Source organism: Xiphias gladius, chromosome 14 (assembly GCF_016859285.1).
Source record: "Xiphias gladius isolate SHS-SW01 ecotype Sanya breed wild chromosome 14, ASM1685928v1, whole genome shotgun sequence".
NCBI lineage: Eukaryota > Metazoa > Chordata > Actinopteri > Istiophoriformes > Xiphiidae > Xiphias > Xiphias gladius.
Window position 1 is genome coordinate 24696510 of NC_053413.1, and position 26931 is coordinate 24723440.

General features: G+C 42.2%; 1 protein-coding gene across 10 annotated transcripts in view; it reads right to left on the reverse strand.

Annotated features, from left to right (window-relative positions):
- The window catches only part of LOC120798511 (partitioning defective 3 homolog), a 233714-nt gene that overhangs the window by 58745 nt on the left and 148038 nt on the right, over positions 1-26931 (reverse strand). For 8 of the 10 annotated variants that reach the window (XM_040142802.1, XM_040142801.1, XM_040142799.1 and 5 more), the window contains 6 exons: positions 25012-25195; positions 22715-22866; positions 21137-21181; positions 14256-14486; positions 12593-12833; positions 4584-4712 (listed from right to left, as the gene is read on the reverse strand). In XM_040142802.1, coding sequence (XP_039998736.1) covers positions 4584-4712; positions 12593-12833; positions 14256-14486; positions 21137-21181; positions 22715-22866; positions 25012-25195 — 982 coding nt within the window. The remainder of the gene's footprint in view (positions 1-4583; positions 4713-12592; positions 12834-14255; positions 14487-21136; positions 21182-22714; positions 22867-25011; positions 25196-26931) is intronic. The other 2 variants (XM_040142808.1, XM_040142800.1) reach the window with 1 other exon arrangement.

Sequence of the window (26931 nt, forward strand, 5' to 3'; positions counted from 1 at the left end):
CTGCACACTGTGTCTGTACTATTTGTGGACTCAGCAATTATCTAATGGTGCAGAAGGAAGCAGGGCCCTTGAGGGATCTATCTTTAAACCCAGAGGAAAAACAGTGTTTTCCATCAGAGAAAGCAGCAGCAGGAGTGGGAGCAGCTAATGATTGTATACACAAGCCCAGTGGCCGATAAGATAAGGCCAGACATACCAATCCTGCGGCCTGGCCTTCTTCGTGCAGCCCCTTTCCATAACGAGGCCCTGGACGGGTCAACGGGGCCAGTTTCTGAGTGAGGAAGGATGCAGCTTTGAAGCAGTTGTGTCATGTGACAAAGGACACAATCTGAAATCGAAGTACTGAACAAAGGGCAAGGACGGCAACCTGCAAACAGGTCTGAAATACAGTGTATGGACCGTATTTTTATTATCCTTTCATCTGTTGATTATTTTTTTGATGAATTGCGATTTTTAGTCTACAGACTGTCAAAGAAGTGAAAAAAATTCACCTTTGGCCCAAGGTTCAATCAACTTTAGTGTTCAGTGGAGTATTCATTTCAGACAAAATCAGTTTCTATCTATGTCAGTATGACAAGCACTTCAGAAGAAATATGGCTTAAAAAGTTTCACAAATACAATCACGTTGATTGAAATGGGACAGGAAGGAAAACCACACTTGGCCTAATCGTTATCCCCTCAGTGACAAAATATTTGCGGAAGGAAAAACCTGTTTTTTTCTAATGACTAACCTTGATGAGAGATGGAAATACACTCAGCATGAAGGGTAATGATAAAAAAAGCAAAAAGTGTGTTAGGGAAGGAGTCAGGTTGAACAAAGAAAAGTGCATAGCAGAAAAAGAGGGATAGAAAGCAGATGAAAGGGTATAGAAATGGCAGGATGGCACATTATGGTAGAAGAAAAGGTGTTTGACGAGTGACCTTTCTACCACATCAAGCCAGAACAATGGTCCATTATGTGCTATTGTACCCACTGTGTAATAAACTCTCCTTCCCGCGGTAATGCTAACATGACTGATAGCGCACTGGGAAAAGCAGGAAGTACATGAAGGGAGAAGGTCCAGCAGGATAAGATGGCTGCTTAAAATGATTTTGGATTCATAACAGATGTCTGGAAATGTTTTAGGGTTTGGTGAAGAAACTTGCTATGTTCTTCAGGGGGAATACTGCAGGGCTTTGATAATTCATACAGGTCAAACTAGCTATGCAGAAGGCATTATACACTGATATACATTTATGTACATTTGGACATTTTCAAGACATTTCTCTAGGGCACTTACATGGAAAAGAAACACAAGAATACATTTTTACATTAGAAGAACTGATGCTGAGCAGCAATGTCTAGGTCAAAGGAAATTCACTAGGACAGATGACTTGATGTAATATACAGCACACTGGCTGCTGTATAGGTTGACCTTGTAAGCTTTTGGCCATATGCCTGGCTCTTAAAACACAAACTGAATTCACACACTCACTGATGTGCTGAGTGCTTTAGTAGACAGATAGCTCTGGCAAAAAAAAAAAAAACACAGTGTTGTCCATTAAGTTTGTGTTGGCTCAATTTTTCGCCACAGGACAGGCCAATATCATCTGGCAACCCACTGTGTTAGCCAATCAAATAGGTGCAATCACACATGCCAGGTAGTAAACCTCGTAGTTTTTACTATGCTATGTTGCCAAAACAAAGCTAAGGATAGTACAGTACATCAACTGTCATCGCCTTTTCATCGATCCATTAGTATTGGCCAATACCTTAATTGTAGTAAATAAAAGAAAGGAAAAGAAAAAAAACAGCACTGGTGCATCCTAAGGTTGTCAAAACTAGAGGTATTTTATTCAAATAGCTGTGAATGTTTCTAATCAATGCAAGACACTATCTGGCCCAAAATATTATAATATAAAGTACATTTATGTCAACAACGAACGGTTATTTCCATTCAGTAAGCGCATGTTCTCCTACTCTTCAAATGGCCGTATATCATCCCCCGCAAACATCAGTGTACTGTCTGAGTTGTCCGTCTTGATTTGTTTGTCAAGCTTGGTGTTTGGAGTCCAGTGGGACCTGAGACGTAAACCTGCGCGATCCAATTACTCAATCACAGCTGGATTAACCATAACCTCTGGCAGTGGCCAGTCAATAAGCGCTCTGCAGTGAGGTGTCAAAGCTCCCGGCTGAACCTTGGTAGAGCGGCTCGGCAAACCACAGCTATCTGGATTGCTGTTCAACACCGAAGGAGCCACAGTCTTCCACATCCAAAGTGGGATCTCGCCGGCAAAAGCAGTGTATGTCAGCTAACGGTTAAATCCAAAACAGAAGTGTGCTTGTATTTTTCAGGTGCTAAGGGAGGGGGCACGCTTGGTTGGAGTGAGTCAAACACCCAACACTGAACAAAAGTCAATTAATGCATTGACTCAAGAACTACTGTCAGACAATCCCAATTTAGTTCCTGCTCTGTGAATGTGCAGAGTGCCTACCTGCATTTAGCTGATTTTGGTTTCTCAACTACCATTTTGCCTGATTTCCCTTAGCTCTTTCTTGCCCTGAGCACTGTACATCACAAAAAAAGTTACACACTGATAAATTAAACAACACATAAATGCACAAAATAAATGACCCACCCTCTACTCAGCTCTTGTAGAGGCTTTGTCCCAAGGATAAATCTTGGAAGAAGAAGAAGAAGAAGAAGAAAAGAAGAAAAAGGAAAAAGTAATAGTTGTAAAATAACACTTCTTCTACTTACACTACTTTGTGTAATGACAAATAGATTTACATCACATACGCCACTGCAGTGTGTAGTGGTTTCAGAAAGCATTCAATCCATTTTTTTAAACTGAAAAATGAGTTGACTGAATGAAGAAATGGATACTTGTCATCTGTGCTGCCCCTGTTTGAAATGACACAAAGTAGTCCAGAGTAGGTTTCAGAGGCCCCAAGTGGTTGAAACCCTGTCCTGTTAATAAATGCATGTGACTTCAACATTTGAGGGTAGGAAATAACAGGGAAGCCATGGATTTGATTAACTTACAGAGAGACCATTCTGAACTTTTAATGATATCCAGCGCAACAACCAAGTCATCTGACGTGGCATTTGCGTTAACCTTATGCCAATTAAAAATAAAGACTCGGCTATTATCATATTATTGGACTATGTGCTCTTCAGGCGTAACGAAAGAATTACAAACCAAATTTTCATAACGAGCAGCCGAGGGGGGGTAATGACTCCTGCCCCTACACCAAGAGCATGGGAATTAATTAGCTGGTGGAGCTGTAATGGCCTTGGCATTTATAAACCACTGCCCCAAAAAACTGGCACGGTGCCTGTCTGACATTTAGTTTGGTGAAGAGAGGGAGACACAGATGCAGTGAGAAAAAGACTTGCTGTCTCGGGGTTGTTTGGTTTTGGACAACCACCTGATGACAGTAAAAGTCTCAGAGATGATGTTATTATTTTCTCACTATCTGCTCTTTTTAAAAAAATAAATAACAATTTTAATTTATAAAACCATTAAAATACAGCTATTGCAGAAAAGAGAGGTTTTTTTTAACAGAACGTACCAATTGTATTTAGTCTATACAATATAGTGGAGGGAATTCCTTCACTCTTCTTGTTATGCTAGATTAAAAACACTTCCTGAGCTGTGGTCAGGACCTCCAGGACCACATGTTTCCATCCAATCTTCCAGTGGGCTCATCATGCTTTCAGTGGTGGAGGCAGTGGTAAAGTCTACAGTCAAACACCGCCATAACTCAGGTACAATGTACGGATGTCCCAGTGCATATACTTTTGTGTACTTTTGGTCTTTCCAAATAAGGGAAATTGTTACAGCATATGATGATGTTTTTAGACATTTTGTGCTTCCAACACTGCAGCAACAGTTTGATTAAGACCCTCTTTGTTTTATAATTGCAATGCCCCAGAACGCTAGATGAGATTCATGGCGAACATGGTCTGCGCACAGACGCCAGACCTCAAGGCAGGTTCCAAAATCTTGTGGAAAAACCTCACAGCAGGTTAATGCCCATGTTTTCGGAAACCGATTTTCAACAATTTTTTTTTTTTAGATGAATCACGCAGTTGTTCGTCTACTTATGGCCACATGCTGCCTATTAACTGATATTAGAAAATAACATAAGAATACAAGAACAAACATCTAGATGTGTATATCAAATAAGGGAGCAGTGCTAGAGGCTTTACAAGTCTTACTCAAAATTAATTTCGTCATCCACTAGTTTTAGCAGAAGGAAGACTAAGAGGTGAAGAGGAGGGCACACAAAATTGTAGCTTTGATTTGGATTTGCACTTTTGGAGCTATGATGAAGGCTATTAAAACACATGGATTTTTAGCTTAAAAACATTGTGAGTGATCCCCAGGAGCAAATAAATTATTCACTCGGTTCACTTTGATTCTCATAGCTCAGTAGAGCTGCAAGACTTTGACAATTTTTTCCCTTTGACGTTGGATCCCAGAGTAACAAAGCACATGGGAGTCGAGAGGCAAAAGGACATTCACCACTACACCAGCGCTGAGCAGTAAGTCTAGATTTAACAGCATTTAGCGTCGCCTCATCAAGAAGACCTTACCTCTCCTGCTCCATCCGCATCTTCATTGTGTCCTCCTCAGAAACCTGCATCTCCTCAGGCCTCCACTTGCTGGAGCCTTTACGATCCATCTTTTCCCCCAGCCGCTCGTCTTTTCGGTGCTTCCCAAACCTGCAGCATAAAAACATGCACAATCAATATCCACTTTGTATATCAATGTAACTATGCTGTAAGGTTTAACTAAAATAATAATACCATAGGTTTTTTGGTGTAGATTGAAGAGTATGTGACAGTTGAAAGTGACAGATCCATTTCAAGGAAATCTTTTAGATAATCTAAAACTAAGACATTCATTTATTATTACCTTCAATGAACTAGTGGGTGTTCTGTGAAATGCAAGACATTTCTCTTATGCCAGACTGCTGGGAGCCGGAACCTTGACGATAATCCAAAATTCACTGACAATGTTGTCTGTGATCACAAAAAAAAACCCCTCACGTGTGACTTAACACTTGATCAAGCCCATCTGATCCAGCCGAAAAGTATTTCTTACAAGTTCAAACCCAATTCAGTTCGTTGACAGTTGGGGAGTGGTAAACGAAGAAGGTGTAGACGCAGCCCATCGAAGTAATTATATTCATGGGGAGGGAGTGAAGCTTAATGAAATAGGAGCCATTGCAGAGATATTTCAGCTTGATTGACTCAGTATAAAGCTGCAGCCTGTTGAAGAAATGACTTTGGCACTGCGCTCGCTTCCACAATGAACCTCCATGATTATTCACAGGGAAATTGGTCTGCAGAGAATATCTACGACTTCTAAAGAGACAACGCTGAGGGAAACCAAAGAGGTAAGGGTGTGTGTGTGTGTGTGTGTGTGTGTGTGTGTTAATGACACAGACAGAAGACAGCGAACGAGAGAGAAAAAGAATGAATATGTGCAAGAGAAACTCAGTGAATGAAACATTAAAACCAAAAACTAAACTACGGTGAAGAATACAAATACAAGCAAAAGAGGTGTGTGTGTGTGTGTGTCTGTTTACGCGTGAAAGTGACTGAAGACAAAGTTAAGTAAAAAAAGAAAAGAAAAAAAACAAAGATAAAAGAAAGTGGAGGAAAAATAAAGTCAGGAGATCAAAAGCAGAAGCTAACCAACGAAGTGAAAGAGTGGAATAAGTGTGTGTTTAAGAATTAAAGAGAAAGAGTGTAAATCGCCTTGATATGAGTCAGAGAGAGAGAAAAAAGAAAAGACACTGAGATGTAAGTGTGGGCATGGAAAGCAATGCAGGGGAAAGAGAATTGGAAAACAAGGGAAATAAAGTAAATCAATAAGAGAAACAGGAACAAAAGAACAAAACAAGCAAATGAATCTGCGGAGAAAACCCTGTGTGTATGAGCGTGTGAAACACAGAAACAAAAAGGAAAGAAATAAACAACACTGCATGGGAAAAAAGTGAGAAGCAAAAAATGAAGAGAGGGAGAGCGAGAGAAAAATACATACCAAACAAAAATCAAATCAAATCCGAAAGAATTGTACAATATTGTGTGCGAAAAACAAACAGCTGACACGGGGAAAATGGAAATGGAAGAATATATGATAGTAATGAAGAGAAATCAATGAAAGAACTCAAGCATGAGTCAACAATCACAAGCCCTGATGTTCCAGGACTTCCCCTAAAACCGTGACCTGAAAACTTATCCGTCCTAGTTTGTGGTGTTTATTATCTGAGAAAAATTCCGAAGCAGGAACAAGCCGGGCCAAGCTGGAAAATAAAGTGCATCGTGGTACTCTCCCATATACAGAAATGTCCACCTCAAGTCTGGACCCGCAGAAAGCAGATTGAAGTAAAAGTGAAAGTAGTTTTTTGCCCTGTGTGAGTCTGGATTTAACCTCTAAGTGACAAGGTATTCCAGACTTCCCAAGAGAAAGGATCAGTTTCTCTGACTTTGCAGCATCCCGGTGGCCTATGGACTAAAAGTTCAAACAAGACAGAATCTGAGCTCTGGCACAACATGTCCTGCAACGCTTTGGCATCGCCGGGAACCCAAGCAGTGCATGCACAGATCACACGGATGCTGCCCGGAGTTTTAACGTCTAGCCTTTTTGTTGGGCGCCATGTGAGGATCTCACAAAAACATGAAAGGAAGAATCCTGTTTGTCATCATCACATGGGATGGCGATTTGTCGAAATGGATAATCCTGTTTCAAGTTTATCAAATGACTAACAAAATGACCTTTTACATAAATAAACTTTTCTTTATTTTTAAAACAACTTAAAAAGGAGGTCCTTCAGCAAACTCCACCAAGTGGCCTTCAGGTACCCATGGTCGCTGAGATGCCTGGAGTCTAACATGTCCCCGGCAACGCCCCTGGATCGAGCCCTGTGTGGGACCTTTGTTGCATGTTGCCTCCCTTATCTCCCCTCACAGAAAAAGCCCCACAAATACTTCCTAGAAAAATAAATAAATTGTGGGCCAAGATGAAATTAACCTTTTTTTTATGAGACAGTCACAGAAAGACAAAATGATCCCTGACCCATAGCAGAAATCGTTAGATCACCCTTGCCTTCCATGCACAATATGCAGTTGCCACGGCATTGGGTTTCTGATTGGATGCTTACGTCAAAAGAATCCAAGATGATGAGTATGAGAGATGCAGTGTCGATGGTAAAATAACTGGTGCATGTGTGTCCATAAAACTGTTCTCTTTTAATTTAAACACGGCTACTGGCTTCAGTAGAATCAGAAATTCGAACATCTCATGAAAACTCAGATTACGTGAAGGGGGTTGTCCCCGTATCCTGTGTAATAGTATGAATTTTCCCATTATTCCTTGGATGTCATAACAAGTAGAAAACCCTCAAATGACAATAGATACTGATGCTGTGGAGCGTAAAAGACAAACTGAGGAAAACCAAGTGACAGGAATGAGGAGGAGAAACTGCAGTAGGGGCGGGGGGGGGACTAAGGGAGACTAAGGTCCATTACCTGATTAATTTAACTGTGGCCGTCTGAAAGAGTGACGGCTTGCTGTTAATGCTAAGAGCAGGAGCGATCTATCACGGCAAGAGACGGTTGACACTTTCACTCTCCACACCACTAACTTTCATTAACAGCCCCTTAAGAAACAGCCTAACTCTCCTTGTCTCACACACACACACACACACCAAGATTTATGACTAAATAGGAAAACTTTGAAGAGGAGACAGAGTATTAGCCATGACATCGGGGCATTCAATATCCTTATATTCCAGGCACAGTTAGGCCCACCTTGTCTCGTGAGCCCGTTGCCAGCGATAAAGAGGCCTTGACAGGTTTCTGTGGTTTGAAAAGACTCCTTCAAAACGTCAAGGATTCGGTTCATTCAATTCAGCAGCCCACCCGTGTCAATGCTAATCCATTTACCAGCACAAAAAGTGAAAACGACCCCGTCGGTGTTGTGGGCAGTCTCGGGTAGCATATTGGACGTGCAGCGCCGCTGAAATGTCGGCACATCACACAGTGGCGCCTGTAAGATAAATCCAACAATGACTGCCCTTAAAATATGATCACAGTAGGATGGCTTCCATAATAATGTCAAGGGTGCCAATGAGAAATGCAAAAGTGTTGGTAAAATCCAAAACCAAGCAGAGAGGATGTTACATTTTTAAAATGAGAAGCTGCAATCACGAATGGCAGTCACTTGAACTGCCAAGTGTAAAACATCACAATTTGTTTTTTGATGCCCCTGGGGCGGAGACACAGCTCGGTGTGTGTCAAGACGCTACTGTTACCACACCGACGTGCTAACTCTGTGCCAACATTGGCGTTCAGCTAGCGGTACACCAAAGCCAAAGTACACCCGCTGAGGACTACGTCCAGCTTGGGCTGATAAAACTAGAGCCAAGTCTGACAGTGAAGGGCTGAGCTTGACAAGCCGAGTCTCAGATGTCCTAAAATGTCCACCGCATGCTGTATTTTGAGCTACGTAACAACAGAAGCTTTAAGCTTTAGCTTTTCGCCCTAGTAGTGGTAACACTCTGTCCAGCGATCTCTCCATTTTCATCCGTGCAACTTTTTTTTTTTCTTTTTCTGGGGTGTAATGAGCATTACAGCCTGATAGGGCCACGACCATTGTCTTGTTTTTTTTTTAATCTTGCAGAGGACAAGTAAACTGAGTGTGATGCATGGATGTCCCTCAATCCATGACGAAATCTCTCCTCCAAAAATTTCAGACTTAAAAAAACAAAACAAAAAAATCAAAGTGTGAATTTTTTAGAAAACCCAACGGCAGACGGCGAAAAACAGGCCTCGGCATTGCTTCATCTGCAACACATCATGAAGCATGTCACAGCGTGAGCCTTTTCCAAGTTCGGGCTTGTTCACTTGTTCATGACAGCACACACGCAAACGCGCGCGCACACACACACACAGACACACACAAACACACACTAAAACCAATGCAAAATTAGCGCAGCCCTAGAATTTCTGGGCAGCGCCGCAGCTTTGCCGATGCCAAGCTAACAGACTGGGTGTTGTTTCTGAGTCCAAGTGATGATCAGAGAGAGAGAGAGAGAGAGAGAGAGAGTAAGAGAGAGAGAGAGAGAGAGAGAGAGAGAGAGAGAGAGAGATGGCTACAGAGTTGGCAGGCTGTTCTTTTGGCAGGGGTTGATGGTAATGAGGCTTTGATTGGGACCGAGTGTGAGGCCTTCGAGACATGAGAGGGTCAGGCCGTGGCAGCACTGTTGATCACACACATTCACACACACACACACACACACACACACGCTCTTCTGACTTCTACAGGCCTCCCACTCCTGATCCATCCCTCCTACATGCAAACACACATCAAAGTACAAGATCCCTGACACTACTGCACCGAAAGCCTTCCCCCACTCATTCACTCATTCAAACTCACACTCACACACACACACACACACACACACACTCTCTTGCTCGGGGGTACTGACTTGCCCACACCACATTTGGTCGTGTGACAGGGCTCCACTTTTATACGCTTCTAAAAAACACAGTGAGGCTGTTCTTGACACATTAACCCTCTTTGGTTGGGGCCCGACACACACGTTTGCAGGCTTGTGTCATTGTGACGTGTTGACACCGACACAAGTGAAGCATTTTTTTTCCTTGAAGCAACATATTTGTTGCTTTGTTGCTAATTGCTAACTGCTGTGCTGTTTTCTAAACTGTAGCTCCCTCATTTTACCTGTCAATCAAGCAAAGTGGGTTTTACTGGGATGCGTTTTTCTTTGAATTTTCTGCTGTTTCGAGCCTCTGACTGTGGCGCTTTCTTATAAGACACAACACTAAAAAAAAAAAAAAAAGCCTGCACTCGATCCTTCACCTGTCCACCTATGGAAAATATTCCTACAGGGTGATCTATGCAAAGTAGATAATACAACACTAGGTAAGAAAAATGTCCGGAAAATACACAGTATATGTAACGGAGTATGAGATTAACGAGTAGGCAGTGCAGGGTTTACGTACAGAAATCAAATAAAGTTTTCATTCATTTTTGTTAATGATTATAAAGTTTTGCCAGCAATAGGAAAAAAAAATGCAGTTTGTTTGCATTCCCAGGCTAATATGCAATTAAACTTCAATACATTTCCTTAAAAGCAAAGTGTTACTTCATTCCAGTGAACTTTGACAGTGCTGCACTATTTAAGGAGATAGAAAACCATGTAGTCTAAACAAATATCGGATAAGTCAGTCAGCTAGATGGGAACAAGTAAACTTCCTTAACCTTGTCCTCGTCAAGAAAACCTCGTTTGGAGGGAATTAGGTTTATTTTTAAAACAAACCAGAAATGTTTACTGCATCACTTCCTGTGTGCCGGATGAATTTCTCTGGGTAAAATCTACCTGACCTTCAGGAGGGAAAATGTCGAAGCTTTCATGAACTAATAACGGGCCACTGAATCAACGTGCTGTGTCGACACTGAGATAACGCTTTTGTGGATTATTATTTATTATTCCTCTTATTATAAATAGAGTACGCGATCCGGACTAGACAAACAGATGGGTCGATTATATCTCGCACGGTTATTTCGGAGCACACAGCTGTCTCTGCCTGTAAACACTGGGCGCGGATCAAACAGGCAGTCGGAGAGAGTTTAAATGGAGCAGATCTGATGTGGCCAGTATTGAGCCAATCAGATCGCCACAACACTGATGTTATGACAATGCACACCAGTCGTTATCGTCTGGGAGGTGAAGGGGAAAACTGGACTTCGGCGTGTGTGTGTGTGTGTGTGTACGAGAGCATAAAGGTTAACGGCAGTGTGTATTCGTTGGGGACCAAATTGTGGCCGTGGTTTTGTGTGAAAGCCGAGTGGCCCATGTTGTGTGTGTGTGTGGATTTGATTTAAAAACATTTCTGCATGTATTTTCAGTTTGTGCACTTCAGTCAATCCTCACGTCTGTGTGAGTACATTACATATCTCTATGTACATGTGTGTTCCCTACAAATTATTCCCGTGTGTGTGTGTGTGAGACTTTGCAGTCTTTGTCCATGCGCATCCCACTGATTTCTCCACTCTCTGACTGTGGCCCAGACTGCCGTCCGCGAGCCTCCCTGCTCCTCTATAAAGGGAAGCTGGTGTCATCTGAAGCGTTCCCACCTGTCTGACACAGACCCCTGCTGGCTTCAACCCCGCGGAGCCCCTGAGGGCCAGATTTCAGCTCCTGAAAGCCAAACCCATCACTCTTATTCACAATCACTCTCACTCTCCTACTGTCTTCTAACCTCCCTCATTGTTCTGTCTACACCCTGTCTTGTTCACCATTCTCCCTTTTTCCCACCCTGCATACTACTACTCCACCTTGAAAGATACATTTAAGATCTCGTTACAGTGTTTAAGTGCTTAAGTATAAAAAATTCCACAAATACAGATGTCAGAGGTTGTATATTTTTAGTTCTTAGTGAAACCGTATGTTTATTTTTATGTTGAGTTCAGATAAAATTAATTGTCGGGCTCGATGTGGGATTCACACCGGGGTTGAAAGTTTCGAACTATGGACCTTCCTGGTCACACGTCAAGTGTTACCTGATTAAGGTGTAATGTCAAAATGCCGTCGCCTATCTCCCTTTCTTCCTTCTTTCCCTCTCGCCATCTCCGTGGATCTCGTTACCTTCCCCTCTCGGACAACAGTCACTAATTCCCCCTCACTGTCACCACCGCTTCGGCTAACACGATATACGGATACACTACTGGGCAGGCCCGGAGGTTTCCCGACCGATTTGGACTCCAATGCTAATGCGTGTGCTTAGGAGGGAGCATTTCCGTCAGTTTGGCAACAAGGTGAAATGTTGGAGGGACCCAGAGAAGGAATTAATAATGGAGAAATAAACCAGAAAGTTGTCTGGGAGTCCAGTTAGGGTTTCCTCGCACTCTTTGGTGTGATGGTTGCAGAGCTCAGGTCTGCCATTTGTCTCCTTTACAGAGCAATCATATAGCTCTTCTAGATACATCAAAGCCTTCCAGAAGTGTGGTAAGGTGTTATATATCTGTTTAAAAGGTATTACAGGGTGTCCATGTGTTAACAGACATTCCACACTGGTAATTTACAGGCCTTGTTGTTCCGCACACAGAACGGCAGAATACACATTTCACTCAATCAGGATGTACCCGTTGTTTGCTAAAGATATTAATGTGTGTGGCTTGGACAGACGCACCGATACTGAACACGGTTCAGTCCGCGCCTGGTCTTTGACACAGAGTACACATGTACGTCTAGTTCAGGAAGGTTGTGCGCTAACATTGCGCATTGAGGAGAAGATGATGCAGTAAAAAGCCTTCGATGAAAATCTCTCTGCTCCACGATGTACTTACAACAAGACATAAGCTCTGAACACACCGCTTACTTACTTATCACATTGTCTTCTTACACAGTTGCAAGTGGATTATATATTTAAAATTCAAACTAGCAGGAAACATGGTGGAAACATAAACATAGAGGAATATCTTGAAAAATGAACATTAAATTGATTTATGTACATTTCTATGAGGACCTGTCTTGCTTGCAGTTCTGTAAACCGGAGTTTTATAATTTTACCTGAACATGTCCCCGAGTCCCTTCAGCATGCCCTTCTTGGCTTTTCCCTTTTCTTTCTCCTTCCCTCCCTCCTGCTTCTTCTTCTCCTTCCCTCCCTTGTCTTTGTCCTTCCTCTTCTCGTCTTTGGCGCGGTTGGTGCCGTTGACCAGGGGCTTCTCTGTGCCAGACAGCGGGGTCTGGTCGGCCATCGTGGACACAGAGTCTCTCCCTGATCGTGAACTCTCCTCTGTGTCCTCCTCCACTGGAGTGAGGGAAAGACATAAAGTAAAGGCAAAGCGGGGCAGAGGAAGAACGATAGGGGGGGAATGGAGAACATGTTCTATTTAACCAATGAACAGGTCATTTTAAGCTAACTGTAACACATATGAAAATCAATAAGCCTTACAAATGAAAATCTATAAGTCTCATGAGTGGTAAAAGGAGCCTAATGGAATTTAACTGCATATTACAAGTGACTGCAGAGCTCTGCTCCACAATGAGGTAGTTGTCATTAAAGACATGAGACACCGCCTCTTATAAAATGATGAGAAGCGATACATTAATTACTATTTGATGGTACTGTGACACGTTATTCTAACGAAACACGAGATTCATTTTTACATAGAAAAACACCAAATTATCTGGGCTCTAAAATAGCCTAGAATCAAAATCTTAAAATGGTCTCTTTTTATGATATGAAAGATTAAAAGATACCCACACACTGCTGTATTATTCCTAATCCTTAGTTCATTTTATGCGGACATGACATTTAAGTGTAAAAGAAAAAGCGAACGGGACGACCTGAAGAATACCACTGCGTTTGAACGTTGTGTGTCTTACACGTACGCACGGTTACATCCCGTAATTGCTAAACAATTCATGGTTGCACGCGCGGTTTTTGGAAATTACGCATTTTGTACTGTGGTGCCCATGACGGTGGCTATTTTAAGAAACTCTCTATGTTGAGTTATTCAAACTTTCAAAAAGAATTCAATAAATTTCATTTAAAACTTCTAAAAAAAAAAACCCGAAAATGAAGCATTTAAAAGAATAGCAGATAAAAACAGATACAGTGACTTTGAATATATCTTTCTGTAACGACCCTCGAATGAGGCGAGTACATGCTCGACCAATTTCCCCACAGGAAGCCAGGACGTCTGTCACGGGCTTTACCCATTCTCCTGATTTGTCCTCTTTACGGTGCGCCTCATATTGACACGTGATGCATTTGATACCTTATCTAGTAGCTGGTTACATCCTGAGTTAGCGATATGCCATTGCCACAAGCAGCGATTAAAATAAAATATTGAGCATTAGTCACAATGCTGTCACTCCCATGCATAATTATGGAAGCCGCATCAGGGTTTTAATGGCTGACATTTTTCTCAGTTTCGGTACTGATCCTTGTTAGGAATTACCACTGCTGTGTTAGTGTGATTTAGCGTCATTTTTAGTAACCAATAATGCAATGTCATTTAAGTCACCAGTGTATAATTTCACATTTCAGACATGTTCCAGGAGTTAGAGAGTGAAGTCAAGTGCCTTGCTGAAGGACACTGGCAGGACTCCCAGCTGCGGATGGAGACGAAACCTCCGCCGGGGTGGGATCAAACCTGTGATTTTTTCGGGAGGACGACAGTCTTGTCAAACACCAGGTGAATGTGGAACATGGGGTATCTCTTACATGTCTCCATGCCCTCATCGTCATCCTCCGTGGCAGCCGGTCGGTCGTAGGATTTGTCGATGGCTGCCCTGAAGCTCTCGTTGCAGCCCCGCCCCCTAATGATACGGGGGCGAGGCCTGTGGAAGGGGAGGTCCCCATTGAGAGTGACCTCAGCCACAGCTGTCTGGAGGCTCTCGAGAGAGCTAGACTTCTTTAAGCCTAGTGATGGTCCCACATCCTTTGTGGAGGAACCTGATGGGAGGACACAGAGGTGTGTACTGTAGGAAAATTAAACAACTTTGTCCATACTTACCCAGCCCCACCCTATGGTGGCCGCGTCAAAGTCACAATCAATGTCCTCTCTTAATACTTTGGACTCTAATATCCAATGACAAACTCGAGTCCATTTCTACTCTACACCAACCCTACACCTAACCCATACATTTAATCACTTCAAACAGCTAGAAAGGGAGACCAATCTATTTTTTCTCTGGCAATTCCTCGTGGACATGGAGCAATGACTACACCTGTCCTAACTTTCCAAATTGTCTCAGCGAGTCAGAACGTCATTGATTGGCGAATGTGGGTAAAAGACAATGGGAATTACTGCATGTACTGTTGTGCTCAAAGTTTTGAGCAAATAATAAGCTCTCAAGTCAAAGGTTGTCTCAACCTGTGGTCTAAGTTATTAACTGTTTCCTCATCCATTTTGTTATTTTTTTTAATACAAAAAAACCAGACCAAAAACCTACGATCTAAATTCACCTCCTTTCCATTCCATCCTGATTTGATTCTATCTTTACATAACCTTGAACACTTTCATCCATCACATCTTTAGTACAATGATAAATAACAAAATCTACCCCGAATCAATATGTACACATCGACCTTGGTTGTGATTAAAGCTGCGTTTAAAACAGTCTCAAGGATGAAGGATGATGTAGTGCAAGAGAGAAATTACCACGGGAGTTATGTTACAAGATGACTTAACAGGATGATTAAAGAGGATGGCGTGAGAGGATGAGGGGGACTTTTTTTTTCAGCACAAAAACTGACTAAGCAATGTGATACATATTTCACACAACAAGCCACTTCCTGCCAGTTCCAAACGACCAACAACCAAAGCCAGGTATGACCTCAGAGTCTTCCAGTGGGTCCATCTTGATTTATGTAGCTGCAGTACTGTTGATTAAGTTTCCTTAAGTTTTTTTTTTTTTTTTTGGGTGAATTCTGGGATTTGCCCCAGACAACCTCACCATGGCCCACAGGGTGAACACCCACTGCAAATGTCGTTAGCCTGCGCACTAAGCGTGATGGCAACGACACAACACGGACTAAGACACACCGCTTCTCCATGAGGATGAAAGGAAGGAGGATGGAATGAAAGCTATTCAATGCGGTTTATTGCTCGCTTCAGTTATATACATGTATCTACCAATAATAGATTAGATGCATAAAGATAACGCAGCCAGTGTAAACAGAAAACCGTTTCACAAACCAGCTATGTATCTGTAACCACACACACACACACACACACACACACACACACACACACACACACACACACACACACACACACACACACACACACACACACACACACACACACACACACACACACTTCAACAAACTCTTGCCCTCAACAAGTAGGTAGAGAAAATTCTTATTAATGGTCCCATTCCTGCTATGGAGGAGTATCTCTGCTCAAAGAGTCAAAAATACCAACAAACTTTTAAACAGCTGCCTAGCCCCAGAGGATAATAAGGAACTCTGACAACGACACATCATATTTAAACCTGGATACTGTTTGTCTCACCAAGAGAGAAGCTGATCGATTGTGTGTATTTGTGTGTGAGTCTGTGGGACATTCCTCCTGACTGACTACACATTTCACTGCAAGATATGGCTCAGAATGAAAACAACCATCAGCAAAATAGGAGAAACATGACAGTTTAATTAAACTAAAAAATATTTGTACGGTGGCGCGGGCAAAATTTTTTTTTCCCGTCCGGCATGTTTCACGGGCTAAAAATGTGTACGGTGGATAATAAATGTAGGAAGATAAGGTCAGGAGGTATGGAGGCAAATGGAAGGGTCCTAATCTCCCGAGTGCTGTCATTTCATTGCTACTGTAGCAGCAGGCTACAAAATACACAAGGCCTGACAGACGTGGCGTCTCGAGGGGAGGAGAGCGAATGAAAGAGAGGATAATTGGAAAGGAAGGAGTGATGGAAGAGGACGAGACGGCACGAAGTTTGCGGAGGAAAGAGGGGTGAATAGGGGAGGAGAAGGAGATAAAGACAGAAAGAAAGGAGCATGTAAATAAAAGAGAGGTGAAAAAGCATATATATAAATACCACGTATTGATTCGCGTCTGAATATAATCCCCAACAAATTCAATCTTTACCCCTTCAAGTAAGGTTAGCTTAAAGGTACAGTGCCCTGTTATTTTAGGAAATGAGTAAGCCTTTAAAAAAATAAGTAAACTATATGTTTGTGGCCCATTTTTGAAGATTTACTTGGGTAAGAACTACTGGGCTTGGGGCCCTATTTCAGTCACATTATGTTTACTGTAATGGCTGGTTTTTGTGATTTCAATTATTATCCTATGCATAATGTACTTGCCTGCCAGAGGCTGCAGAATATTCTCAAAGAGCAAGTTGTTTTTTTGTTTTTTTTTTGGCCAAGCTTCTTGTTTACAGTGAGACTGACCAAAAAAAGAACAAAGACAGAGGGAAAAAAAGAAAAACAGATAAGGAAAACTGAAAACATGCAGAGTGAACAAGCGAGTACGCTGCCTCCCATTCATTCTCATCAGCCTGTCCTGTCCCCTTAACGTCTCACTGAGAGTCGGGCTGATGGGCTTTTCACGCTGCACACCCACTTTATTCAAAGGCTTTACGCAGTGCCATTCACTGCAGTCACGCTTCAGTGGCAGTCTTAAAAAAAAAAAAAAAAGTATAATTTATACTTTGTTGGAGATCTGACAAATGGCATTTAATCGCAAACATGAAAAACGTTTTTTCTTTTTCTTTTCAAAAGACTCGATTTTCAAATAACCTGGGGAATGAGGTTTCTTACCAAATCTTGTTCTGTTCAGTCAGGCCTACCTGGCCACAAAGAGTGTACTAAGGGAATTTGGAAGAAAATAAAATGAAACAGTGTGTCCATCTTTTTTGCGTTTCTTTCTTTTCTTTTCTTTTTTTCCAGATAAACATACTAAAATGCAAATAATAAGTGCAATGCATCTGACAGAAATTTAACAACGAGCTAAAAGGATTATTTCAAACCTGGCAACCAGTCAGTCAGTTCTGAATAATGTGTGTCAGTGTGTCTGGATAGAGTGACACTCCTATTCAACAGCAGATAAACGCTATCCTACAAAGCTAAGCTTTGACAGCCTTACAATAACAAATACAGAGCAATCGTTAGCAGCTGGAACAAGGAGAGGTCAGACTGGTGTTGACACCAGACTCAGCTGGATTTGGCAGCAGCAGGGTTATTGATTCAGTCCGCATAAAGGAAATCACATATCGTTCGACTTCACTTGCATCTCTGTGCAGTTCGCTATGTAAGGAAAAAGGACAGTAACTGAAGCTGGCTGTTCCAAAATTGTGTGTCTGCATCATGATTCACGATGGGATGTCAGAATGGTTTGTCCCAAGATCTCTGCTCGACAGTTTAGGTGCCTCTCCCCACCTACTGAGCAGCACACTAATCCACAACATGGTAACACTGGATCCGGCTCCGCACATTTCAAATAAATAATTTCATTTGACATTTTCTACTTCCCAAAACAAACACAAATGGATTCGTTGTGTGAACTTTACAGGGATCACTCCCGGGACGGTTTCTCACTGGGATTTATGATGTGTCAAAAAGCTCTACAAAACCTGCGCAGAGCTCTGGATACAGCCAACAGTCCAGAATTGTCCTACATCGCTGAAGTGTCTGAGTCCAACATGTGGCAGGGGCCTGTGTCAATAAAACTCTCAGCCCATCGCAGTTCAGGAGAAGAGGGCCACTATATTCCATCTCTCAGAGCTGTCACAGTCTTCGGTTTCAGCCTGACGGCTGTGTTTTGGCTTTGGTAAATGGACCGTGGATCATTTATACTTAGTGACGCGTACGCATTTTTTAAAAAGTGACACCGAGGGCCCACAAAGTGAAAATAAACCCTGGACACTTAAAAAACACGGGGTGAAATCTATTAGCAGAAAACATTAGGGGAACTGACAGGTTACTAAGCTGCAAGCTTTTGAGACGACTTCTTTTCTCAGAAAGGTTCACGCGAAATATCCACCTAAAATACTTTGAATCGGTAACTGTACCTCAAAACTCTGCCGGTGTAGTGAGATTCTTACAGAATATAAATGCAAAAGGCAGATCGGTCCAACTCACACAAGACAACTGTGTTTGATGAAACATTCTTGGATCTGCAGTGAAGTCAATGCGATTACCACCAGCACATTCTTTATGTTATTTGATGAGGGACGACCTTTAATGACTTTAACTGGAGAGAAGAACGAACTGTAAAACACTAGTTTGTACGGAAAGGACCTGTTCCGTAAAACAGATAGTGCACGTATCACTGCTGAGACGTAGACAGCTATCAACAGCCATATCACTTCTCCACCAGTGCTGTAACAGCTAGTCAATTAAGCTATTAGCTGACTGACAGAAAATTAATCAACAACTTTGCTGCTTGATTAATTGTTTTAAGTAATTTGGCAAACAAAAATGATAGACATCCGTAGGTTCTGGCTTCTCCGGTGTGAGGTCTCGCAGATGTTCTCTTTGTCCTTCGCCATTATAAACTAAATCCTTTTGATATGTTTGATTGATGTTTACGCAAAATCTCCAACAACACTCTGGGCTCTGGAACCTTGGGTTTGCATTTGGACCTATTTTCTGAAATAGTTAAGAAAAACCAAGCGGACTCATCCGCTGCTACCATTTGGCAGATACACCTTATAAAATATGCAACAGTCTCATCCCTGCCGACTCATGCTTTCATAACATGACAGAAGGCTCGAAACAATCTCCTCTCTGTCTCACGGTTTCCCACACACTGTTGAAAGGTTTCGACTAAAGTATTAAAATACTGATCCAAGTGTCCAGTTGTGCTCTTCCAAGACACGACTTTCGATCCTCTTTTCACGCTTTCTCCGTGCTTCTCTGTCTTCGCGCTTTATTACTGCGTCAGAGTTCACGGCATTACCTACAGGTTACTATAAACTGCCCCAAGAGAGCTTCCCTCTCATGTCTCTCTCTCTCCTTCTCTACACGTCTTCCTTCAACGGGATCTGGCCTTTTGTCCAAGCTGCTGATTTCAGAGGAAGGTCTCCTATTCAGTCAAGGCGACACTGAAAATACACAGGACTTGACAATGACGGATGGCTCGCTGTCAGCTCGCTGCCTTAACCAAGGACAGAGTGCTTTCTGTACTCTCCCTCTCTTCGTACACACACACACACACACACACACACACACACACACACACACACTTCTGAGACACGCACAAAACAATTAGCGCTTCAGCCGCATCTGAGGCGAAAGGGAGAAAATCTAATCTGTAGTCACCCGACTGCTTCCACTGCCATGTTCGGCAGCGACCTCAAACTTTGGCGAGGACTTCAAGTCTTCACTCTGCAGACTGACAAATTTGTCCTGTCGAGAGTGAGCAACACATCAGACACCGGGGTCACTACACAGATGCATAAAGAGTAGAGCAGTGGTTAAACCCTCTGAAACATAATCTGCAAGTAAGCCGCTGAAATTATATTTGTAGATCAATATATGCAATTTAATGCCTGTCACTGTTGTTCCTGTGCAATTTGTGTCATGTCCTGCACCAGTTACGAATCAATCCATTCCACAAAGCCACAGAGTCAGGTTCAGGTTCATTTTATAGTTCTGCCTCAGCTCCGCAGTCAAAAATGCTTCCCAAAAAGGTTTTATGTGCTGTCAAATAAATGAATTACAATCCTGTTTTTACCTTATTATGCAAAGAGTAAATGAAGAATACATGGACAGTAAAGATAGATCTGGGATGACGTGTAGGACTTTGGCAAGAGGGGCATAAGGTGGTTTTGACAAAGTGAACTCACCGATTCTGTTGAATGAAGTACAGTTAAAAAGCTTATTTTCTGCATCTACAATACGTTTGATTAACTGGAAAGGTACTCGAGGCAAGGGGTCAGCTAGTTAAAACTGTGGGATGTTTTCCAGGCTAACGCCAATGTAAGTTTCACATCTATTAACAAAAACACCGAGCTCCTCCATGTTCACAGTGGCTTTGGTAAATCCATTATAATGTACATTTCCACAGCCCTAATTCACTCAGTGCAACCGCAGAGTCGTGTCACTCTCACCACTCCGCTGCTTTTAGTTTCTCTTTTTAACAGAAAAAACATTCACTTTCCATTCACTTATTAATTCCAATTGGAGCTACGCTCTTTCCCGCAGAGGTGTTTCAAATTAAAAGCCTTTCAGCAGCTCTCAAAAAACAGATTCTGTTTAAAAGAGACTCAGAGCAACAGAGCTGAGGGTATTGCATGACTCTAGAGTAGCACTGATTGAATTTGTGCTATGGACATATACATTATACTGAACTGAGCCAGGTGAGCAATGGGACATTATTTGAACATTGGCTTTTGATTGATATTTTAAGTTATAAGAAACCTGTTCAGATAACAAAATATCACGGTGTGTAACATCACAAAACAGTCATTTAAATTTTGAATAAGTCCGATATCCTAGAGGCTTTTCATGTGACACTTAAATCAATTACCAGTTATGCCCCTCAGTACCAATAAGAAATGCACTTTGATACCAAAAACTGATGACGATGGTGGCGAAGTCAAGTTTTCCCTTCTACCTTTCAGTGCACCGGTCCTTACCTGTGTTGATCTCGGGACGAGGGGTGAGGTTAATCTCGTCGGCTACTGTTAAAGGAAGGGGGAGGAAAGAGGGGAGGGATACAAACATTTGGGGTTCAGTTAGTGCTCATGACATTCCACATGCAACATCCAGGTAGCGCTGCAAACATCACAAACGGCTTCATCTCAATTAGGATCGGACGCCATGCGAGACAAGGAGGCGGGGGTGAGAAGGAAAATGGAGAGAGGGTTTGAGGATAGCAATCAGAGTTGTTGTGATATCAACATCGTACAGAGCAGCAATCTGGTCAGGAAGATTAGGTATGATTATAGACAATGCGAGCAGAGAGACTGTTGCAGCCAAAGCAATCAGCGACTGTTTGAAGCCCTTTCAAGGTGAATCAGCATAATAAAGTTCTTGACTTTGGCGAGAGATAGAGAGTCTGCTTTCATACAAAGAGGCAAGGGGTTGGAATACATTTAAATATATGGCACAGTTTGGAAACACTGGGGGCGTGCAGGGGAATGTGCTCTAGGTTACATGAAATCTGATTCTTTAGGGTTTCACAGACTTTAAGCTTTTAGCTTAGGTGCACTGAGTATCAAATGATTCTATAGAAATTTGTACAGAAGCCTTAAATGCTGTACCTTCTTAATGCAGGTAACCCAACACATCTCATATTCTATGTAGGTTGAGAAAAAAGAAAAAGGGAATTTTAGCACTCGGCTTGGATGTTTTGTGATCCGGGGTTTACGACGTGGCCATGCCTCAGGAAATACTGTATCTTTCTAACTGAGTGTTTAAGGTTCGTATCATATTCTCTGCACAAACAACGTATGGCTGAGGAGAAACATGTCTACCTAATACCTCAGCCTAATCCGTGTCTTAAAAATCATAGAACTGACCGGAAATATATCATAAATGTCGCCAAATGGCAAATCAGCAGGTGAAGGAAGGATGAAATTACCTGAAGGATATAATATCTTAACCTCCTATAGCCGATATGGATATGCCCTTGTGTGGAATCAAAGGTCGCAATGGGGATATTTAGGACTTGTGCGCATTCATGTCATAGAACTTATCAAAGACACTGCAGTTGGTCAGGGTAGCACTATGTCCCTCAAATTCGCAGTTAATGACTGGGAATGACAGACCCGAGGTCTCCACACCCTGTACGCTCTTTCCCGGTACTTCAGGGGACCAAATGGGATATTTGGGAGCTTTGAGAATTCCCCAGTTGTGATTACGACTTGGATCTTGACATAAATGGTATTAACAAGTCCCAAAAACCGACTATGGTAAATCCCGCATGACGTGAAAATGGCCATAAAGTTCTACCTAAAAGAACCCTAAAGAACTGACAAGCAGTGGCGTTAAACAACAACTTGAAACAGTTTTAATCTAGAATGTTCCAAATTATAACGTTTTTGATGTGTAACTGATAGTGAGGTGGAACGTGATGGATAAAGCCAATCTGGAGGGACATAGATTCTCCGCCTCTAGACTGGAGGATATAATACTAAATGCTTTCATATTAGAAATGTTAAATTTACTTGAATTTGACAGAGTGGAGAGAACGTCTTGGAGGAATGTTGTACCTAGATCCATGCTCTTGGACTTGCGTGTTTTGATGATCTCAAGCTGAGCGGCGTCTCCAAACTGTTTGGTGCGTTTCTCTGACATGCTCTGGCGTCCAAAACCTTCCCTCTGGAAAGCGCTGTCTGGATGATTTTCATCTGGAGCCAGGGAGCTGCATTGGGGGGGGGTTAAAGACAGGGATATTAGAAGTGTCACAGCACTAACAGGAAGGACAATAACAGATGAATAGTATAGATATGTAAGCTTTTAAAAAAAAAACAATAGTATAAAACATTTCCAGAATTTTCTATATGAAATATGAAATTGACACAAAAAATTAAATAATAGAGGTAATACAGGAAGAAGATAAAAAGAAAAGTAACTCAAGTGGTATGGAGACAGAGTTGAATGAGGATCACTGAAAAAGGTTCAGAGAAGTTCAAACAACCGCTCTTAGAAATCACAGGATTCAAAGATGGAAAAAAGAAGGTGAACAAGAGTTGCAGGGAAATCTAAGAAAGAATTAGGAGAGCTGGAAAAATGGAAAAAATTAGTAAAGGGAGGGTTGTGGCAAAGAAAAAGGAGGCGAGTTAGATCAAAGTGAAATGGGAAGAAAGCATAGGGGAGAAAAAAAGGGTAGAGCTGAAAGGACAGAGAACATGAAGCTGAAATAAAGGAGAAAGTGAGAGTTTTAGATAGAAGAAAGCAAAGGAGGGTGTCGAGATGGCAGTAATAGTGTTATAATGAGGGGCAGTGAGAAAAAAACTAAAGTGAGACTGACAAAGTGGAGAAAGCTAAAAGAAATGTACTCTTGAAGAAAAAGAGAAGTGTGGGACAGACAAGAGCAAGAGATAAGGGAAGAGCTTTAAACAAAAGAGGCACAAAATAAGAGCTATTAGGATAAATAAAGATAAAAAAGGGCAATCAGGGGAAAGAACGAGAAGAAAATGATGCACTTAAAAAGAGGTTGTGGAAAAAGAAAGAGAGAGAAAGGGAAGAGGAGCAAATGACAATCAGGCCCAAACATAAACAGAAAGACACAAAGAGAAACAGAGAGATTGCTCAAAGGAGGCATTTTATAGAGAGATTTATCAGAGAGCTGGAGCCTTCGTGCCTCCTCATCACTGACATAACACACATAGATACACAGCATGCCCAACACTGCGGCCCTTAATTTAAAATGTCGTCCCTTTCATTTAGCAGCAGGAGCCTCCCGATAGACTAAATGATCAACTTGACTCAAAACATTCTAAAAAAATCATCATCAGATTATTTGATAATGGTTAGTACGGCCCTGCACTATACATTCAATTGTTAAATTGCCTGAGATTGACATGCAAACACACACACACTGTGAATAACTAGAGACCATCTTGTGATGGGATCACACCACCCGTTGACATTTCAACCCATGAATACTCAGTTACACGAGTACTCATTGCTCTTGGGTTGGACCATGGCCACCTTCGAACTCGGCCTTCATTTTGATCCCAACCACGCACCTGCAAAGTTTCCTGACTGTATCTTGCACCGTTGTGACACCGTCACATTGACAAAATCTGTCCACAGCCAATCATGTTGTAGCTCCCGCTAAAGTAGGCGTCTCCAGTACCACATTTTAAACTCACACACACACCCCTGTCTTACTATATTCATTCGGACCCATCATTGACATCATGCATTCCCTAGCCCTTTACCCTAACCTTAACATCACAACTGAATGCCTGATCCCAACCCTAACCCTAAAACCCAAGACTTAACCCTCAAACAGCCAAGCATTTTGGTCCCCACGTGTATAGTGAGCTCCCGGTTTTTGGGACCTCACGAATACAGTAAAATAACCCCCCCCAAACACACACTGTCGTGGCGGGTACAGGGGGTCCTTCACATCAGGCTGAGAGGCCAGTACAGAGGAGGCCTGATTCAGTGAGTGCCGATTACAATCAGAGGGCAATCAAGGGAAAGAACGCGCTTAAGTACACTCTACACACACACGCACTAACCCACGACATTGGAGACACAGTGACCTTGTGCAGACGACAAGCTTTTAGAAGCTGAAATATAAAAAAATAAATATGTATTTCAGCTGTGCAGGGAATTCTACACTTGTCTACAATTAAAGACTTAACTGGCCAAAGCCGGGGTAGTTCTGTGTTGACGAAACAAGTCAGATGTGATGCCACAGTTCAAACAGCAGTGACAGATTGGAGCAACTCTTTAAATTCAGCTGAGGTGTTTATATTTAGTTTGACATGCTGAAGGCGAAGGAAGCCTGAAGAAAAAGAAAAACAACACACAAGGGTTCAGTTTCGCCTACCTGTCGTGACTGGGCAGCTCTTTGGCCCACGGCGGTGTCATGTCAGCGGTGAAGCCCACGTCGTCATGGGAGCTAGACGATGACTGGTCGGAGAGGTGAGGTGGGAGGAGCGGCGGCCGGTCATCCTCTATGATCACAATGTCGTTCTGCGGCATGTTGACTGTCGGTGAGAGCTGATAGTTACCTGGAGGAGGCAAGACCATTTTGTTTTATTCTTCTAACCTTTTCATTTGTTCATACCCTGTAACTCTTTCTATTCTGTTATTCTCCTGCATTCACTCTGGGAACTGCCACGTGCGCCCTCGCTCTTACGGTTAACGTCACGTTCTTGTGTTAGACCTTCAAAATCAAAAAGCAAAGAGTGTCGTTCTCAAGTTGAATTTTATCTGACGCAAAACAATCATTCAGTGGGAAAAATCTATCATACAAAAGGCAAAGGACCAATACACAGTAGCTTCAACTTCTTCCCCTTCTTCCTAGGTAGTGCCATTACTCTATCCACATACGGTTCACATCGGACCAACAGCTGGCTGAAACTACTTTGCTGGTTCCCCCTGATACATGTTTCTCATGATTTTACAGATGAAAACATTCGCCTTTAACTGCCCGAGTCTTTAGATACAAGGCTCCACCTCAACACTGACTTCTGCTTCTCTGCCATACGTTTGTTCGTCTCGAACTTAAATATTTGCTTGGCTTTTGTCCAATAATGACTCCCGGTTAAATCCACAAAGTGTTGTTTTTAACCTTTCTGTTTGAGTTAGGATTAAACAAACATGTTATATATATTTGAATTACTGTGCTTTGCAGGTGCTGGCAGGCGAGCCGAGCTAGCGGTTTTCCCCCTGCTTTCAGTCTTTATGCGAAGCTAAGCTAACTGCCCACTTGTTCCAGCTCTATATTTTACAGACAGACGTGAGAGGTATATAGTAGATCCTCTCAACTAACTCATAGCAAGAAAAAGCGAATAGGCATATTTCCAAAAAGGACTGACGGCCTGAATGGATCTTGCTAATCTGAACCTTAATAGCCTTGCTAGCATCAGCACGCATGTTGTCTAATGCTCCCACATGAATCTGATTCATGAAGTCTTCCCTCTTAGTCACGCACGTAAAACAAAATCACTGTTGCAGAGTGATTATTTCCAACACTTCAGCAGGACCTAGGAGGATACGATGTGCACAAAAAAATAGATATATATCAATGATGAATCACTCCGCGAAAATGACCATCACTGTCACACGACGTGATATGTGTAACAGAGCAAGTCACCCCGACACACCAGGCTGTTTCGCTGCTGATTGAGAACTGTGCAAATGGGATTTAGAAATAACATTGGAATTCCACATGTGATACCCAACCTCACCTGCAAGCGGACAAAACTACGGTGTGTCTCAACACTGAATGGTTTTCAGACCTTCGGGATTTGATTGAGAGGGTTGAGATACGTGAAAGTAAAACTTGAAAAGGCTTCGAAAAAAAGCAGGTCAGTTACTCTGCACAACTCCCTCAGGAATGAATTCAGTTGTGATAACGGGCAACCACTGCATCAGGGTTGAGACTGCAGTAACCGTTTAATGGGCCAAGTACCAAAAGAACAAGTTTCCAAATTAAGGAAAAAAAAAAATAAGGGTAACTTTTTAAAACACAAAACGCATTTTGAAGTCTAAAAGCAGAGTGAAACTGCTCCTGGCTAATCAGCTTATACCAAGTGGAGTTTGGCAGCAGGCACAATGGTGTGCCTATGTCCAAACACTATGATTAATTCAAGCTGTGACCTCACAAATAAAGATAAAAACTGTGCTGTGCTGAGGGGAAAAAAAGGCCCTTTTTCTGCCTCTGAAAAGCAAGGTTTAAAAACCCCCATTGATATGCAGCACATGACTTTGTTTTTAATCTGTATTTTGAAATTGTGAGGTT